Source organism: Scophthalmus maximus, chromosome 3, assembly GCF_022379125.1.
Source record: "Scophthalmus maximus strain ysfricsl-2021 chromosome 3, ASM2237912v1, whole genome shotgun sequence".
NCBI lineage: Eukaryota > Metazoa > Chordata > Actinopteri > Pleuronectiformes > Scophthalmidae > Scophthalmus > Scophthalmus maximus.
In genome coordinates, this window is record NC_061517.1 from 15808221 (window position 1) to 15826497 (window position 18277).

At 44.3% G+C, this 18277-nt stretch overlaps 1 protein-coding gene across 9 annotated transcripts in view; it reads left to right on the plus strand.

Moving 5' to 3' along the window:
* The window catches only part of prdm16 (PR domain containing 16), a 170245-nt gene that overhangs the window by 144146 nt on the left and 7822 nt on the right, over positions 1 to 18277 (plus strand). For 3 of the 9 annotated variants that reach the window (XM_035646461.2, XM_047331061.1, XM_047331059.1), the window contains exons 5-14: positions 5083 to 5185; positions 8946 to 9147; positions 9255 to 9420; positions 9685 to 9838; positions 10458 to 12129; positions 12293 to 12380; positions 14386 to 14558; positions 14968 to 15045; positions 15502 to 15671; positions 17752 to 17923. In XM_035646461.2, the coding sequence (XP_035502354.1) occupies positions 5083 to 5185; positions 8946 to 9147; positions 9255 to 9420; positions 9685 to 9838; positions 10458 to 12129; positions 12293 to 12380; positions 14386 to 14558; positions 14968 to 15045; positions 15502 to 15671; positions 17752 to 17923 (2978 nt within the window). Of the gene's footprint in view, positions 1 to 3586; positions 3717 to 5082; positions 5186 to 8945; positions 9148 to 9254; positions 9421 to 9684; positions 9839 to 10457; positions 12130 to 12292; positions 12381 to 14385; positions 14559 to 14967; positions 15046 to 15501; positions 15672 to 17751; positions 17924 to 18277 lie in introns of those variants that run through there. The other 6 variants (XM_047331064.1, XM_047331058.1, XM_047331060.1 and 3 more) reach the window with 6 other exon arrangements.

Below are 18277 nucleotides of genomic sequence, written 5' to 3' on the forward strand. Positions count from 1 at the left end.
ACGCGGCGGAGATGTGCTGGCCGGATTGTGTGGTCCAGTTGTGGGAGAGACAGGGACATGCCGTCGGCAAGAGGTGGAGCCAAGGGGAGAAGTGGCCATTATTGCTTCCCATCCAGCAACTTGGTTGATCCGTGTGAATGTGTGTTTGTGTGTGTGTGCGTTTGCCATTGTGGCTGCAAAATGTGTGTGCTGCTAAAAGGAATTGCTCTATTGTGTGTCTGTGACATGGGCTGGTGAAAAATAGTCTTGCACTCTTATGATATGAGTCTTATGATAACCAGTATGTAAGACATGCTCTTCTTCTGTGGAGGCTGCAGTTTCTCTCCCTTTTTCTTTTCTTATGCCCCGTCGGCCCGTCCCCCCTCTCTCTTTCTCTCTCTTTAGAGAAACTTGGGTCGGGCATCAGATTCTTTTGGAAAGATTCCCAGCCAGTGCCCATAAAACCCCAACTGCTTAACTAGGCTCTAACCCCAACCCCATGCAATGTGTGTGCCACAACTTACTGCTGCAACATATTAGCATATTTCTCTGTTTCTGTTTGACGTGCAGTAGCTGTCTTTTTTTGCTTTGCTGATTCTTGTCCCAGTTTCTGCAATTGAAATACCAGTGGTTTTATTCGTCCTTTTTTTATGAAACACATTTGATTTCAGTTGAAACCACCATGCATGGAACAAAGCAGGAAAAGGATGAAGCATTGAAACACAACATGAGAGATGATGTCAGTATGACAGTAACCAAATGCATCCATATGACTTTGCCTGCGTGTTTCCACATTCCTGTCACTCCGCTCTTATTTGTCTCCTAATCCCTGCCTACATGGCTCTTTCCTCCTCCTGTCTCGGCCTCTGGCCGCCTGTTCCTCGCTGTCTTTGTCTTCCTTTTCTGTCCCCATGTCTTGAGCTGCCACCTGTCACTCTGTCACACCGAGGGGACGGGCTAGTGTGTCCATTTAAGCCTCAGACATTAAGCCTGACCGATAGCCAGAAAGGGGGCTTGGACACCGTAAGAGAGTGAACACACTGGGGCCTCTGAGATTGACAAGCACCAATTGGCTGGCAACACCAACCCGCCTAATCCTTTTAAGATTTTCACATCAGTGCCCCCTGCCACTGCCACACAATGTCAAAGAAGGAATCAGAGCACCGGCGAAAATTGTCTGACGCAGAAAAAAGGCCACGTGCGCGATTGTTTTTATGTCGTGGTTGTTTGTGAGAAACGTAGGGCTTCGCTTTCCTTTGCCTGACCAGTTGCTTGGTGTAGTGGCTCACAGGTATGACCCTATAATTTATTTACAAACACAACACACACATATGCAGCCACTCAGTGCCAAAATGTATAATTTAACAGACTATTCCGTGATTTTTCTTTTCTTTTTTGTATTGTAACAGCATGCACAATGCATGAGTTTATGGAAATATGTGCACATGAGGCACATTCAAATGCAGTGGGTAACCTTTTAAAAAGCAAGTGGATAATTCATTTGTTTATTTGTTTGTCATTAATGATGTACGATGAACAAATGTATGTATGATCATGCATGATTTAGATATTTGCTATTTCTATATATATATATATATGTGTGTGTTTCATATGCATCAGGTATAAACAGAAAATGTGCTTTGGACATAGTCTCTTTAGAGGTACAGTTTTGTTTGTTTTTTAAATTCAGGCTTGTGCGTGTACGTGTGTGTGTGTGACCGTGTGTGTGCGTGTGTGTGCGCGTGTGTGCGTGCGTGTACGTGCATGTGTGTGTGTGTGTGTGTGTTTACTACAATAAAATAGTTCCCATTCATTACGAATGCCAACAATCACGCTTAACTGGTGAGTAAGCAAGTCCATTCAGTGGTGCTAAGGCCAAGTTGCATCTAGTGAAGGAAATGGCTGAGAGAGAGAGAGCGCAATGGGTGGTGTGTGTGTGTGTGTGTGTGTGTGTGTGTGTGTGTGTGTGTGTGTGTGTGTGTGTGTGTGTGTGTGTGTGTGTGTGTGTGTGTGTGTGTGTGTGTGTGTGTGTGGGAGTTGAGGTTTTGAAAAGGAGATGAACCTTGTCCACCTTCTTGTCAGTCCTTCATCTTTTGTGTTTTGGAGTGGAGCCCTATATCCAACAGTGTTTGATCCCCCCATCTCACCCCCGGACGGATCCACCAATAAACAGACACTGTTATGTGTGTGCCTGGGTGTTGGTGTGTTGATGTGTTGATGTGCGAGGCCACAGTGGGGGATTATTGCGAGCCCTACGGCTGGCATTGATCGATGAGGCATCTGTCCCCTGAACACTGGACAGAGATGGGAAAAGGTCAAGACAGGTCTGAGTGTGCAGGCCATACTGTAGAACCCCCCCCCACACAGACACACACACACACACACACGCACACACACAAAATGCTGCAGATATCACAAATATCAATTAGGGAGGTTATTAAAATGCCCGTATTTATTAATAATATTAGTATTTGCTACAAAAAATACAAATTATGCAATATATGCAGATTTTTTTTCAGATTTTAATCCCATCACAAAATAAGGAAGAGGTATTATTAATAACAAGATATTTCATTAAATTTAAAATTAGTAGAATGCAGGATTTATTCCATAAACAAACTAGTATTTAAAATAGGACATTCTGATGTTCTTCATTCTTTATAAATATTTTTTTCTCCAGTGTTCATGTCATATTTCATGCAATGTTTTTCTTTGCTCATTTTTTTCGTGACAAATACAGTTGAGGAAAAGTCAAACAATGATATTGAAAATTAATAGATTTTTCTTTATCATAATAATAATAATAATAATAATAACAGTTTGGTGAAGAATGTAATTGCTAGAAAATAGACATTTTCATTTTTCACAAGTGTAATTATAATATTTTAACCCTATTTAATCCAAACGTGACCTCAGAGGCTCCCACTGATCCATGCATGTTGTGTTCAGGCCCGACTGGAAGAAAGTGAACGAAATATCACTTCGAGCAAAAAGTTGAATCGCATCCCACGTCGCTGATAGACTTATTGATAAGCTTCGATTTCTGCGCTTCTCTATATATTTTTGTATTTGTCCGTGCTGCTACACGAGCGCGTTCGAGAGGAATGGACTGAGTTCAAGTCTGCCAGGCTGTCTTATCCATTATTTACACCAATAATAGATTTATCAAGCGGCCAAAGCGGCGACTATGGGATCGGAGATGCGGGGAGGGGTCTGCGCCGCAGATCCCTCAGTCCATTTGGCTGGAGATAAGACGAGGAGGAGTGGCCGACGGGTAACCGAGAGAGCACCGAGGGGCATTAGGGAATCACTAATGAGAGAGAGAGAGAGAGAGGGAGGTGGAGAGAGAGAGACTCATCATCATCATCATCATCATCAAAGACGCGCTCACTTGACTAGATTAGAGAGTAGCTCAGCGGAGGCGCGTCGGGATTCATCCAGGCACAGGGAGACGATACGCGCCGCGTCCGCAGCGCGCCCGGCTGCTCCGTCCGCGACCTGCTCCTCTCCTCCGCCCGGCCTCCTCCTCTCCTCCGCCCGACCTGCTCCTCTCCTCCGCCCGGCCTCCTCCTCTCCTCCGCCCGGCCCGGTCCGCCCCAGCGCGCCGCTCCCTCTCCGGCAGACCTACTATGGGTTGTGTCGCCAACTCCACCGGGACTGAAGTGCTACTGCAGCTGGAGGCTCTCCGCAGCGCCGCGCAACTTTCTCAACTCTTTCGTCTCACGGAGAAAAGAAAGGTCAGCTTGGGGGAAAAAAAAAACTTGAAGAGAGGATTGTATCTGTTGTAAACATTAGTGGTGATAAAATTGATAATACCTTTAATAAGAAGGATTTTTACCCTCGTCCGGGTCTCGTCCTAGGATCACTAAGTCTTGCAAGTTGTTTTCACCAGCCTCGTCCACCAGCGTGTGTATGTGTGTGTGTGTGTGGTGTGTGTGTGGTGTGTGTGTGTGTGTGTGTGTGTGGTGTGTGTGTGTGTGTATGTGTGTGGTGTGTGTGTGTGTGTGTGTGGTGTGTGTGTGTGTGTGTGTGTGTGTGGGGTGTGTGTGTGTGTGTGTGTGGTGTGTGTGTGTGTGTGTGTGTGGGGTGTGTGGTGTGTGTGTGGTGTGTCGTTGGGTTGGTGCAGAGCGCCCCCGTGTGTTCAGAAGCCTCGTTTTGTTCTGCAGCTTGAAGTGAATTTGTTTGCGCTCCCGTGTGTCGCGACGCTCTGATACGTTTCATTGAAAGTGAAATTGTTTTGTGAGTAAACTGAGTTTGATTGATTTTGCCTGTGTGAGCTTAGTGTGCTGCACCGGTTTGCTGGATGTGGGACAGACAACTGCGCGGGGCCTGCATGGGCAATGAATGGCGTCGGGGGTTTTCCCATATACATTTATTCTTGTTCTCAGTTTTTCCTCGTGTTCACTTAGTGCAAAAAAAAAAAAAAAAAAATCTGAGTCCTAGAATAATGTCATATTTTATGCTCGATCACACTATTAAAACTCTCTCGGTCACACGTGAATGTTTTGTGCAGCTGTAAATACAAATTCAAAAGAACAGCGCAGACAAACATCTGAGCAGCTGTTTGACGTTTATTTCATTTTCATTTCATTCGCCACTTTTCTTTTGTAATTGTTTGCTCTCATTACAGCATACAGTATGTCTCGTCTGGCTTTTCTCCTGCATTTCTTTTTTTAGGTGAAAGAACACGGTGCCATATTTTTTTTTTTTTAATCATCATTATCTTATTTGTAATTTTATTTTATTTGTGATTTGTCATTATTAGGGCCTATTTTATATTCGTGTTATTAATTTTTTTAAGTGACTGTGGAATAAATCATTGCGTGGTATCACGGGCTATAATTATAATAACAAATGGCAGCCAGGCTTTTAATTAGTACAAATAAAGTGTTAAAATAGTGTGAATGTGTCAGACGTAAATAACTGTTCTGCAGTCTCCATCATGAAGTTTAGTTTCAGGCATTCTGTTCTGATTTTCCTATAGCAACCTTGATATGCTAATTTTAGCAATTTCAACAGAAGGTCCTTCCTGTATGTGCGATAATAAATATGAAGATCTTGACCTTAAGTTAACGTCTCTCTCTCTCTCTCTCTCTCTCTCAGATTTATTATAAAGCTGTGCGGGACATTGAAGCAGGGGAGGAGCTTTTAGTGTGTATGAAGGACGGTATTTTCCCCGAGGGATCCATGGCACCCAACCTACAAGGTAAGATGAATGCGCGTCATTAGCGCACATTTTAAACAAACTCCAACCTGCATCCTGTGCTGCATTCGCGCCCCCCCCCCCCCCCCCCCCCCCAAAAAGGCACCATCTATCCGTACACGAATTCCCCCTTTTTTTCTCAAGAAATGTGAATTATTCAAATGAATTTCCACAAATGAATCCCGCATTAGAAGCCTGCAGGCTGGAGCCGCTGTGGACCTGCCAGACCAGAGATGGAGGCTGGCCCGTCGAGGTCTCAGGGCGCTGGGACGGGGCCGCACAATGGGCCCCGTCCTGAACGCGACGCTTTCGGGTGTAAATTGCCACTTGTCATATTCCACCCGGAGTGGGCTGAACCTCGGAAACGTCAAGATCAAAAAGAAAATGATTCAGAAGCCACAGAAAACACAGGAGCACAAGTGGAATTCTGTTTTACATCGGCCAAAGAATGATAATGAAATGTTGTTGTTCCACTGAGAAACTCCGAGTGAGGACCTATTGGAATCGAAGGAATGATTTATTATCATCATTATTATTATTATTATTATTATATACTTTTTAAAATTAGATGTTATTTCCTACTTGCGTGTAGTGACGTGATGTCCCGGGGAACCGGCTCCAAAAAGGATAAATAATATAAATAAAAATAAAATAGATAATAAATAATAGACTACGCTTTTTATGACAGGCCCAACAGTGGCGACATATATGCACAGGAATGGTTCGAATGAATAATCATTTAAAAATGTTGATATAATCTTTGTCAAGACGTTAATGCATGTAGACACGTAAACACAAATCAAATTCGATGTTGAAACAATTAATGTGTGTATTTTTTTGGTTGATCTTTAAGGTTATAACACTAAAATGAAAACAAATATATCAGAGATCGCGTGCGCGCGCTGCTCCGCTGTCTGCAAACAGTCTCCCATTTCAAAGCCCCCCCCGTGTAACCCGACTCACCGCACTCACTACCTTTCAACCGTGTCGTCTATACGTCACACTGAATATGTTCAATATTTTTATCTCATAATCTAACTTGGACAGCTGTTCTTTCTTCTGTCGGAGTTCACTTGAGCGTAAAAGGGCCCGTAGTTCCGCTGCCTTCCTTCAAACATCTTGGGCTTATTGTGGCCAAGTGCTGTTGTCAGGTAACACTGTTTTGGTTGTGTTTCTGGAACCACGGATGAAGGGGGGGGGGATCTGATTACTCTTACTTGTCATCGATTATAAAAGGATGGAGGGAGAACAAGCCCCCCCTCCCCCTGATGCACACATTTATGAGCAGATCTCAAATCTCTAGGCTACATTATGGACAAGAACCAGAATGGCGTGTTTTTTTGGTTTTTTGCAGGAGTGTGTCAAAGGTGCAGCAGACTTGTAAATGATTTGTTCATTTCCTCGGTGTGTGTGTGTGTGTGTGTGTGTGTGTGTGTGTGTGTGTGTGTGTGTGTGTGTGTGTGTGTGTGTGTGTGTGTGTGTGTGTGTGTGTGTGTGTGTGTGTGTGTGTGTGTGTGTGTGTGTGTGTGTGTGTGTGTGCGCGTGCGTGCGTGCGTGCGTGCGTGTGTGTGTGTGTATGTACGTGTGTGAAGCATGAAGCATGCGAGAGGGAGGCAGACAGAGAAAAGAGAGAAACTCCACCTGCCAGAATGTGCGTGTCAGAGCCAAAGTATTTGGCATTGTGTGTTTGTGTGAGAGAGGGATGAAGGCAGGCAGGGGACAGAAAAAGAATATATAAGCATCATAGTTCATCTGCTGTTCGGACATGTTTGTGATGGAACGAGGCAGGAAAACAGACACACAGAGAGGGAGAGAGCTGTCCACTTACTGTTGGGATCAAAGTGTCTGTCTTGTGTGCTTGTCTCCATGTATTTGAGCAAGAGAGAGAGAGAGGTAGTGCAGCAGGGCTGAGTGGGAGCTTGGCGGTGCAGCCCTGCTCTCTGTGTCTGGCTTATCAGAGAAGGAATTTGAAGTAGAGGACTTGAGGAGTCCCCCGAGACCTCACCCATGCTCCCAGATTAGCTGCTAAACTGCACATAATTGTGCTTCCCTTCGTCTCCCAGAGAGCTATTAGTCTCCCCTTTATAACCCCACCCCCACCTCGTCCCGACCCAACCGCCCACACCAGACAAACTGAAAAAACACAGGCACGCTGATGCACACATGCACGCAAACCCCCTTCATTCGCCCGTGTCCTCACCGAAACCCACCTGAGCATCCACTCACACGGGTTTCCCAGCAGCCGAGAGGAGTTTGCGAGAACTTCTGTGATAGTGACGGACAGCAAGAGTCCGAGATGCTTTGAGCTTCACAGCAAATCACGGCCAACTCGCTCTTTGTGAAATTATGTGCGCGCCGGTGTCATAGTGAGCTAGTTAGTTTGGCATTTGAGCTCAGTGTAATGGGCCATTGACCAAAAGGTCGTTTATCCTCCTCCCCAAGGTCAGGCACATTGATGTTGCTACACTAATGCCCTTTTAATGTGCCCGAGAAGTTCCAGCTGGATAAACGGTCACATGGAGTAGAAAACAGGTGAGCAATGCACAGAGAGTCCTTTTGGATTAAATCCCATTTAGTGCGGCTTGGAAATGATGGATGGGGGGCGTACGGTTGGTCGGGGCAACGAGGGTACGGCAGGTTGGTGCTGAAAATCAACATGGGGTTGGCGCCACTGTGCCCCTGCTTACCTCTGTTCCTCGCTGCTCATTCTTTTTGGAAAATGCTCACACAAACACACGCAACCCCCCCCCCCCCCCCACACACACACACACACACACATACACATACACACACGTTTATGCCCCTGGACAAAGACACTCCACTGGGCTTTCCCCTGATCTGTTGAACTTGGCGCCTGACTCAGGAACTTGCTATTGAAAGAGCTGGCCCGAGTTTTATGCATTTGACCTTGTTGGTGAGAAGTATTGTAAAGGTTATCAACATGGAAGGGGAAGACCAGCCCCTATTGTTTCCCCTGTGTGCTATTACACCAACAGTCTCCAGCAAACGCTCGCTTTAACAGGCAATTAGCTGTGTTAATGAAGGCCACGTTTCACCGCTAATTGATTTCCATTTTATGTGAATGTCAATTACAGGATTGTTGCTTGAACGGGAGTCTGTTTAGCTGTAACTAACACAGAGATAGGTAGCAGACGTTTGTTCTTGTTCAGTGCTATCGACTATTGTTATGTATGCAGTTTGGATACTCGGCTCTGTGTCTTCAGGAAGATGAAACCTACAGGAGGTAGCGAATACTAGGATGCAAACCAGCTCATCGCTTGTTTCTTTGTGCGCAGCAATGTCGCCATTATCTTGACTTCCTTAAAATGTAGTACGTTTTGTTCGCAGAGGTTAAAACCCAGTAGACACAATTGAATGCAACACTGTGAAACACAGAGGTATTAGTCTAAACATGTTGAGTGTTTAACATTTTAGTATAAACTTATATTTTTGTTCCCCTCTGATGATTTTCAGCTTAGAATAAATAATTTTAAGCACAATAAAGGAAGCAGTCACTGCAGTTTCTTCATTTAACGATAAACACATGCCTCCTCGTGCTGCGATTTGTATTTGTATCATGCACCTTTTGTATTTATTCCTGTTGTGATGCTGCTAACTGACCCTGTCTTGGCGTGGTCTCACTTGGAAAAGAAGTTTTAATCTCAACACGGCCTCCAAGTTAATTTAAGGTTGTTTGTAATTGTAAAACTGAAAAACATACTGTAGTTTTGACAATTGTGTCTGTGTGTCTGCGTGTGTGTAGACGAGCAGATGTACCGCTGTGAAGACTGCGATGAGCTGTTCTCCTCAACACTCGAGCTGCGGCGGCACCAGAAGTATTCGTGCACCAGTGCAGGCTCCATCTTTGACACGCTGAGGGAGGACTTCAAGCAGGAGCGCGAGGACAGCGACGAGCCCGTCCACGAGTGCAAAGACTGTGAGAAGATCTTCCCAAATGAGTACAGGTACACAGACACACGTGATAACAGTCTCCACCAAACATTCAACACACGCTAAAAGGACTAGTAAGATTTATCAAGTTCACTGATCAACTTGTGCTCTCTTTATCAAGTCTGGGCCAACATATGATAGTCCATACAGAAGAGCGCGAATACAAGTGTGACCAGTGCCCGAAAGCCTTTAACTGGAAGTCCAACCTCATCCGTCACCAGATGTCACATGACAGTGGCAAGCGCTTTGAGTGTGAAAACTGTGATAAGGTACAGCATACCCGGCACGTAAGTTGTGCACAGGACACACAGGCTTCATCTGCTTCAGAAATTCTGCTGGTCTCATGTTTTTATTTTGTTTGTTTTAGCGTTAAATCATAATGATACTGGACAAAGATATAGTCAGTCTGAAAGAATAGCATACTTTATGTGGTGTGTGTGTTAATTAGCAATGTTAAAATGTAATACAAAAGGTGGAAAATATATAAATATTTTTGCCTTGTTAATGGTCACGTAGATTGTATTTTTATACACATTTTTTTCAAATTCCAGGTGTTCACAGATCCCAGCAACCTTCAGCGCCACATCCGCTCCCAGCATGTGGGCGCACGCGCTCACACGTGTCCTGAGTGTGGCAAGACTTTTGCCACCTCTTCAGGCCTCAAGCAGCATAAGCACATCCACAGCAGTGTCAAACCCTTTATCTGTAAGTGAGAGCGTTGGGAGTTAACGGTGGCCTCATCCTGATCAGTACATTTCTTTTATGCCTTTTTTTCTGTCTACCACATCTTCCTCTCCATCAGCCAGCAGTCCCTTTCTTCTCCGTGTACGCCAACGTTTTGATCCGGCTAGCATTTTCTGAACCAAGCACACATGTCCAGAGATCAAAGCTGTATCGTTATTAATTTGATTATGTAATGTATATAATTTGACCCATTCTCATAAGCTTTTTCAAGTAAAACTTCATGCCATATATTTTTACGATTAGTTTCGACTACATTACAACAATTTTAAAAAACAAATATAATGTTGCTGCATAGTTTTTAATTATGAATCCTATTTCTCTCTATTTGGGGTAAATTAAAACATGTATTTTCTGCTATTTCTTGGACTGTTTCAGTAATTATTTGGCAGTAAAATACATCAAATTGCAAATACAGTAAATCTGAAATGATATCGCTGTTTCAAATTGCAGAGTGGTTGATTTTATCAACAGCAGCCCCCTTTCTTCTCTCAAGCTACTTCATCAGTTTCCATTCAGATTTGTGTGTCGAAGTTGATTTGGTATTCAGAGTTAGAGACAGTGTTAAAATGGGTTTAACCAGGCCCTGATGGGCTGTGTCTTCTTGCTCCCCCAGGCGAGGTGTGCCACAAATCCTACACCCAGTTCTCCAACCTCTGCCGCCACAAGCGTATGCATGCCGACTGCCGCACCCAGATCAAGTGTAAGGACTGTGGGCAGTTGTTCAGCACTACCTCCTCCCTCAACAAGCATCGTCGCTTCTGTGAGGGCAAAAATCATTATGGCTCTCCTGGAGGGATGTTCAACCCCGGCATACCCATGAGCTCCAGCCCCATCATGGCTAAGGCCAAGTCCCATCATCCCCACCTTGCTGGTCTAAACCATTCAGGTTTAGGATTCACTGACTACTTTCCCTCCCGACCTCACCCTCACGCTGGCCTGCCTTTCTCCCCAGGACCCCATGGCTTCCCATCCCTTCCACATGGTTTCCCAGGTATCTTCTCACCATCACTGTATCCACGACCACCTTTATTGCCAGCTAGTTCGTTGATAAAGAGCCCGATGGGCAGCAGCAGTCAGGAGGTGAAGCTGCCTCGGAGTCTCCTAGATGCGCCTCCACTGTCACTGGTTAGCTCGACAAACAGCAATGGCGGTAACAGTCTCAGTCAGGTGGAAGAGAAAGAGCACAAACTGGATTTGTCTTCTATTGGAGAAGCCAAGACAAAATCTAAGATGGCAGACATGTCAGACTGTAGCGATCTTGAAGACGTTAATACCACAAGTGGGACAGATTTGGACACCACCACTGGTACTGCTTCAGGTGATGGTTCTGACCTGGAGAGCGATGGAGAAAGTGAACGCGAGCGAAGTGGTAAAAGGCGGAAGCCATCTGGGGCCATATTGAGTCAAGAAGGCCACCAGTCAGAAGACACGAACAGTGCGTTGATAACAGCCGTGTCTAGTTCGGGGAACCACCCAATGGACCGTCCATTTCTCTCTTCTGCATCATCCCAGCACTCCTTTTTCCCGCCGCCTGATGAGCAAGCCCTCCCACCAAGCACCACAAATGCCAATGCAGCTACAGATTCCATCAAAGCCATCGCCTCCATTGCTGAGAAATATTTTGGTCCAGGTTTGATTGGTCTTCATCAAGAGAAGAAGATGGGTCCGTTACCTTACCATTCCATGTTTCCCTTCCAGTTCCTGCCCAACTTCCACAACTCCATCTATCCCTTCAGTGCTGATAGAGGTGCCCTCAATCATAATATGTTCTTTAAGGTCGAGCCTAAGTCACCTCGCGAGCAGCTTCATAAGATAGTTTCTGGAGCCCCAGGTGCTCCTGCTCCCACAGTAGAGTCACCATTTGATCTCACCACAAAACCCAAGGAGACCAAGTTATCTCTTCCCACCCAAACGAACCCCTCACACCCCAACAGTAGCACTGGGAGCAGTAGTGGACCTTCAGCAATATCTTGCGGTGAAGAACAGCCGTTGGACCTCAGCATTGGCAGCCGAAACCGAGGTGGTCATAATGGTGTGGCAGCCGAGCCACAAAATCGAAAGAACCACATGTTTGGAATTGGAAAGGGGGTCTCCATCAAGGATGAAACCCCATCTGGGTTTCCACACCTCCAGTCCCAGTCATTGCACCAATCCTCCATCTCCCAGCACCAGCAGCCCCAGGCACAGCCACATCAGCCACCACCCCTGCACTATGCCAAGCCCTCAGCATTCTTCATGGACCCCATATACAGGTATTTCAGCCCCGATTAGACCAGAAACTGCTATTGCCACATGAGTAACATCAGGGCTTTTATGTGAACACATTGAGAAATGTAGAGGTTGTTTAGTGTGTGGTTGGAGGCTGTAGATACCCCTGACCTTGGTACGTAACCCTCTGCCTTGTTGTTGGTCCAGCAGGGTGGAGAAGAGGAAGCTACTTGACCCCGTAGGAGCCCTGAAGGAAAAGTTCCTCAGGCCCTCACCGCCACTCTTCCATCCACAGGTAAGCTTACAGCACACACACACACATTGAATATCTAGGAAGGCGCTTGGTGTAATCTTGCTTAGAAACCGTAAGTGGTTCATGCACTTTGAACAAAAACTACAGCAAGGGAATTCCAAACAGGGGATTTGACTTCAGGTATTACATACAGACGTATTACTCCCAGATGCTATCAACTATTATGTTCGTACAATGTATTATGTGAAAATACCTCACGCCTGCCTCCCACGCTACGGCAACCTGAATTGATAGGGCCCTATGCACCATCATTCCACAGTGTTGATGTTATTTTCTCAAGGGTTCTGTATGATTTCTTCCTTTGTTTACCAAATGGCGCCTGAGTACCTCGTCACTTTTACCTTTTTCAGAAGACACAGGCTGTTATCGCAGCCCCTTTGATAATCAGTCACATTGTTCGACTGTCCCTGGACCCTCCCTGCCTCCACAAATCTTGATTGCAAGGAATGATAGTATTAATAAAAGAAAGAATAATAACAATTAGATTTGTAACAAACTACCTCTCCTGGCCACGCTAATCTTAGTTGTGGCATTGTTTCATGTACCGAGAGCCTGCAGGCCAGCTAATAACTCAATCCCCTCCAAGTTTTTTTTTTCTCTGTGGCTGGCTGGCTAGATAATAGCACCGTGTCCATCAAGGACATCCTGTGTTTGTGTCCAGGAGAATGGGGGGCTCTCGTTGGGGAAGCGGTTTTATCTGACCTGGAAATCTGTGTCCTCAATCAACTGTTACTTTGCAATACACACATTTGGTGCATATACAGACAGATACATTTACACATGAATATGTAATTGCATATGGGAGATTACACATGTGTGTAGTTATCCCTTTAAGAATGACTGGTGCAAGAAAAGCTTACATGGATGTTTTTGGTAATGTGCAAGCAAAAATTGTGCTTTGGTACATCTTCTTAATTACATTCACCCCATGCTCACAATCTTCCAAAACACTGCACTTTTCCACAATGGAATATTATAACTGAAGCCCCAAATCTCTGCTTTTTCATTTCTTGGGAAAAGTATCTCCGACCTTGGCTGTCTCTGAGTGACACAAAGGAGAGGAAGTCAAGGCACATGATAAACTCTCTGTCAGCGATTTAATTCATGAAGCTTAAGTGTTTGAAAATCATTACTCTGAACTGATCGATATCCCCAGAACAAAAAGTTTTCACAGGCTCCCGGGTAGAGACTCTCAGTGTCTCAGCTGCGATTCCCCCTGTGATCCAAACACAATGCCACCTCTAATTCAGTCTCATGACGGAATCGCCCCGCTCCGCCCGTTCTCAGACTGCGAATAAACACGTCCAGACGGAGTGTCTGTCCCTGTCTCTCCCGTCCCGTATTCACTAAAAGAGGAAGGATGTAAACTGTTTTTGGCAAATAAACTTCTACATGACTCCCCCCTTTTGTTCACAAGCTTCTAGGGGAGGGGAAGCGGCTATCAGTCGGGGGTATCTCAAACCATATTGTACAGGTCCAATTGGTGCTCTTGAATGCCTCATTTAATCAGTTTGCCAGCCAGCAACAGTGGCTTCGGTTAGAAGGTAAGAGGGAAAGAACAAAGCACTGGTTGAAGCTGGAGGTGAGGGTGTATGGGGGGGGGGGGTTAGGGTTACTGGATTTGTGAATGTGTTACAGGTCATGGAGGTGACTGCCCTGTAGAACAAACAACAAGGCTAAACTCTGATATACTGCTTCCTCAAAGCTTCCGTTCTCTGTCTCTTTCCCTCGCTCCCTGTTTTTTTTTTCTGACATTGTGTCTTTGTTTTCAGTGTTTTTTTCTTTTTTAATACGTGCGCGCGCGCACACACACACACAAAACAATTTCATTTTCTCTTGAGGTGTGATTAAAAGTAATGAGTTTGTCACTATGAGGTTTATAATAACAACCCACTAGTTAATATCTAAATCTGGTTCCGCTTTAAAAAAGCTCTTGATGCTCATCAAAATATTTCATCTTACCTATTCACATGCTCCTTCCCCACAGATGTCAGCCATGGAGACCATGACAGAGAAGCTGGAGAGCTTCGGTGCGCTAAAACTTGATGCACCGCCCAATTCACTGCAACACTCAGCTCATCCGTTGTTCAACTTCCGCTCACCGCCACCTTCCCTCTCAGACGCCATCCTCCGCAAGGGCAAGGAGCGCTACGCCTGCAGGTGAGTGCCGCTGGTGGCTCAGGAGGGGGAACATGTGGGGTGCCTAACCAGCCACAAAGCTTAAATTCAAAGTCAACAAACTTAATAAATTATCATTTCTTAATATATCTAAATTACAAAATGAATCGTTTTCCCCCCTCATACTGTACATTTATTTAATGTAAATCAAAATTAATTTATACAGTGTGATATTAACCATGCCAATACACATTGATTTTAAACATGACTCCTCTTGATCCCACCTCGATCGAATAAGTAAATGTAGTAGTTCTCTGTAGTCTGAGACAACGCTTGTTGGTTAGATGTTTACATACACGAAACTGCATTCTACTAACTTAAACATTTAAAGTGACGATAAGATATATAAAATTTTTGTTTATGATCATCACTCTTCCATTCTCCCTTCCAGGTACTGTGGGAAAATCTTCCCTCGATCGGCAAACCTCACCAGACACTTGCGGACACACACAGGGGAACAACCCTACAGGTATTCTATTCTATTCTAGTCCATTTCAGTCTAGTTATAATCTTTGGGAAAGGCTCTGTCCTTTTTCTCTAATTGATGTATTTCCTCATTTCTGTTTGTCTTACTGTTTCCTCTTTGGGACTTAACTCTGTTTTTGCTTGGGTGAATCAGCAGATATAGGCCTTTTTTTTGGAATTTATCTCAATTTGAGAAAAAAGTTTTGTGCGTCTCAAATCACTTGCTATTTTAAGCTATTCCCGTTCTACTATTACTTACATTAAAGAGATTCCAATGAGTTGCAGTGTAAAGATTTTATTTGGGGTCCATCATTCCAGTTACTGAAAGATTTTCAAAATTCGGTAGAGATGGATAATAATACTATGCTTTCTTCTGTGGTCCAAAAGCAGTCCTTGCTCCCTGAGCCGCCTTGCTGCATATGTAAAACCTCATTCATGACCCTCTGTTCTCCTTTGGCAGGTGTAAATACTGTGACCGCTCATTCAGCATCTCATCCAACCTTCAACGCCACGTTCGCAACATCCACAACAAGGAGAAACCCTTCAAGTGTCACTTGTGCAACCGCTGCTTCGGTCAGCAAACCAACCTCGACCGCCATCTCAAGAAGCACGAGCACGAGAACATTCCTGGTGAGTTTGCAACATCAATGAGTCTGTTTTATCTGAAAAAAAGTGAGGCTTTGAGAACTGCAATGCAGCTTTGAAACGGAACGTAACGTTTGTGCACTGAATAATGAATGGTTCACATTACTCATTTGGACATTTTTTAAATCCTCGCCTCAATAAATGTTAAGTTTGGTGTTGTGGATGATTTAAAGTGGGAAAAGCACTTAATTAAAGAATTCACACTCGCTTTTCCTGCTTCACTGCCAAAAACTTCCTTTTTATATCTGTCATGGGAGTATGCCTCCATGGACGGACGGAAAAGAAAGTTTTTTCTGCTGAGTGATTGCATGTTTCAGCATTTACATCCAAGTGATTTGTGCTCGACAATTGTGTAAACATGTCTAAATTCAAAATGACAACCGAATGAAACGAGTCAATGCACTCGCGCAGCCTATTCACAGTGGAGCTGTAAAAACCACTGTGTGACATCACCAACGTACAAACTTAATTTCTCAAATACCAAAGAATGCCATTGTTTGACGTGAGCGTGTTAATTCAAGGCAATTCACAAACCAGTTCCTCTTGGCAGAGGGACCAGATGTTTCCTGATGTGTCCTGAATTAGAACGCTGAAAACCGATCAGAGCACAATTGCAGTAAACAATAGCATCTGCTGAAATTACTAAATGTAAATCGCAAAGATGCAGACTGAGAAAACATAGACTGGCTCCTTCCGCCTGTGCTATCCTTAACTTGAACATAAGCATGGATATTCTTATATTTTGTAAATTGCACCATTCTTTTGCCCTGAAATGCCACTGAGATACATCCAAGACCAATGTTATAACATCTGTAAGAGAGAGAGCAGATTTAAAGGAAAATGAAGGGAAAATATTTTTCTAAACCTATAAATGCTACCTAAATATGAGGTCTAAAGTAAGGTTCGAGTTTGACTAGGCATTGGCCAACAGTGGAAGACTGTGGTTAAACTGGGCATCTGTGTGTGTGTGTGTGTGTGTGTGTGTGTGTGTGTGTGTGTGTGTGTGTGTGTGTGTGTGTGTGTGTGTGTGTGTGTGTGTGTGTGTGTGTGTGTGTGTGTGTGTGTGTGTGTGTGTATTCAGCAGGGTGCTCAGTCAGTGTGAGAGCGATGGGCCACTGTTGTCACATTTGCGAGACCCCCCGGGGGGAAGTTAACATCAGCTAATACTTTAAAAGTCAAACATGTTGTTGAGGGAAGAAAATAGAGTAATCAATGCAGTTTCCCTATAAGAGGAGGGCGTGACACTGGTCACTCCCAGGTCGCAGTTTGTAAAACGCCAAGGGCGATCGAACCCCCACACAGACACACTGCCTCTCTAGCTTCTTTTAAATCATCTTAATAATACCTTTCTCTTTTCATTTACATTTATTCATGTTTTTTTTTGTTTTATTCATGTTACCTGTTTTATCTCTGTTACGTGGCCATGTCCTTTAGTCAACTGCCTTGTCTGGTTTTTAATTTTTTTCTTTTTCTTCTTGTTAAGCAATTTGTGACATTGTTAAGAAAAGTGCTATATAAAAAAAAAAGTTAATTTTGTTATATTACTATTATTTAGAGTTCCAGGTTGTGTCAAACACACACACACCTCAGTGCATATTCTCAGTTAACTGTGATACGCTATATGAAACTGTGAAATTCTCCTTTATATTTCTGGGAATTAGGGAAGACGGATGTAAAAAATAAGATTGTAAATTCAAGAAGAACAACCATATACATAAGGCCTTCTTGTCAAAATATAACAAGGCTTTTTATTTTGTCCTTTGGCGCAGTTCATTTTTCACCGAAGATTCCGGAAACCATTTTCTTTAACCGAAAAAAAAAAAAATTAAATGCACTTCTGTGCACTTCTGCACATCTCGGCTTTTTGATATTAAAACGTGAATAATGTGCATAATCATAACCCCCATGATATTTTGCATTCTTCTCATTCTCATCTATTATGCATGTCTGATGATCATCACACTAATCGCCCCTTCTGTGTTTGAATGTGTGCGTATGTGTGTGTGGCTGCTGTGCATGTCCCCGTGTGTTTATGTGTGTGGATGTGTGTGTCTTTCCCCAACAGTGAGCCAACAGTCCGGGATGCTTTCCAACCTGGGAACCACGATCTCCTCGCCAAACTCCGAGCCAGACAATCATGCACTTTTAGACGAGAAGGAGGACTCGTACTTCTCAGAAATCCGCAACTTTATTTCCAACAGTGAGATGAACCAGGCCTCCAGCTCCATGGATAAGAGGTAACAACAACAACAACAAAAAAGGAGCCATGCTTGCACAGACCACATTTGTATCAAGATTTTTGCAAAGCCCTTCAGTGATTACATTTGATCCAGGAGCCTACCCCTTCAGTCCTAATGCCAAGCGCTTATGCTAACCCAAACCTTGCCCTAAATCTTAACCTCAATCCGAACTCGAAAGATGTAAGCGCGGTGAATTGACCTCACGTTGAGGCGCTCTTCGAACCCTCTCGTCTTATCAGGGCATTTGGTCCTAACAGGTATGAACATGCAGGAAGACGGTGTCTGCAGCCCTTTCCCTCTGCCCGGTGCAAAGCAGCACATGCTTGTGCTTAGTGCACAGCGCTCTCTAGT